Here is a 1,330-nt window from a genome sequence, read left to right as displayed (position 1 = left end):
CACGAACCCGTGTCCCCTGCATCGGCAGGCGGACTCTCAACCACTGCGCCACCAGGGAAGCCCAAGATTCAGAATCTTGAGCTTTATCTTGAGACATGATAGGCTTTCCCAGACATCATATGGAATGTCAATGATTTGGGAATCCGGCCTAAAAGAAGCCACCTCTTCCTCCCCTTTGCCTTATGAGAAGAGCAATGGTGAGGCTTGCATGACATCAATTGTTTTCATTAAATCTCTTTGTTTTACAAACTTAGATTTGGTTTCAAAACCGAAGGTCTAGACTCCGTATCCAGAAAAAAAGAGAACCCAAAGAAGCTTCAGCCCAAAGACAAAACCAGGGACAAGATCTCTGAGATGGGAGCATTCAAGGTACCAGCCTGTTGTTCCCAATTTGGCTCACAAGTGGAGTGTCCTGAGTGCTCAGTCCTTCCACATGGTGTAGTCAACTCCAGCTTCCTCTCAGGAGGTGGACGACGTTTCCACACCTGTGCCTCCAGAGAGTCATGGGCTTGATTGGTCACAGCCCCTGAAGGCTTGTCCCAAGTCTGTGGTCCTCCCAAGGAATTCATTCCACTGCCCACTTTTCAAGCTCTGAACTGGAACCCAGACAACCCATTAGTATGTGAACTTTGTTCACTGATGTTTTCCCAGTGCCTGGCACATAGTACACAATCCATAAACTTTTGTGGCAGTGAATGGAGGAATGAATCCTCAGGCATGTTCTGCCAGGGGCCGGTTAATGCATGGCTTTCCCAAGAGGTAGGAGGTTCCATATTTGACTGGAAAGGTGGGGAAGAGCTGACCTCCCTTTCTGTACGTATAAATTGGCTTCTTCGATTTTTCTTTCCCTTTCCTCTTTAAGGTTTACAGAATGGCACTCCCTAGTGACTGTTTTGTTTCCCTGGAGCCAGAACAAAGTGAACAGAGAGACAAATTCAGTGTGTTTGATGTCATCAGCCTGGAATCCAGATCAGTTCTCTTCCTGGCAACATACCCTTCCAAACATACTTTCACCTTCTTTTTCATCTTCTGGAGATGGTAAACCGGACTTCGGGACTCAGAGGCAGATGATACAAAGTACCACACAGCCCTAGTGACTGAATCTAGATTCAGAGTTCAACAGGTCTCGAGGACAATGAAAATAAACTTATTAATACCATTTTTATGGTCATACAAATAAATGACCGATTCAAGTAAAAATCATCAAAACATATGTGGTATTGTGACTTTGATCAACTGTGCTGATGTACTGAAGCCTCCATAAAAACCCAGAAAGATGGGGTTCAGAGCTTCTGGGTTAGTGAGCGCATGGCGGAGAGGAGAGAGGTGT

The 1,330-nt window shown here is 45.6% G+C and overlaps 1 protein-coding gene across 1 annotated transcript in view; it reads left to right on the top strand.

Moving 5' to 3' along the window:
- The window catches only part of DUXA (double homeobox A), a 7,101-nt gene extending 6,216 nt beyond the window's left edge, over positions 1–885 (top strand). The window contains 2 exon segments of the mRNA XM_007472057.1: positions 255–369; positions 863–885. Of these exon segments, the coding sequence (XP_007472119.1) occupies positions 255–369; positions 863–885 (138 nt within the window).
- The last annotated feature ends 445 nt before the right edge of the window (positions 886–1,330 follow it).

This window comes from Lipotes vexillifer, unplaced genomic scaffold (assembly GCF_000442215.2).
Source record: "Lipotes vexillifer unplaced genomic scaffold, Lipotes_vexillifer_v1.1 scaffold995, whole genome shotgun sequence".
Lineage (NCBI taxonomy): Eukaryota > Metazoa > Chordata > Mammalia > Artiodactyla > Lipotidae > Lipotes > Lipotes vexillifer.
Note: the sequence above shows the minus strand (reverse complement) of the source record. Positions and strands in the feature narration are given on the sequence as shown.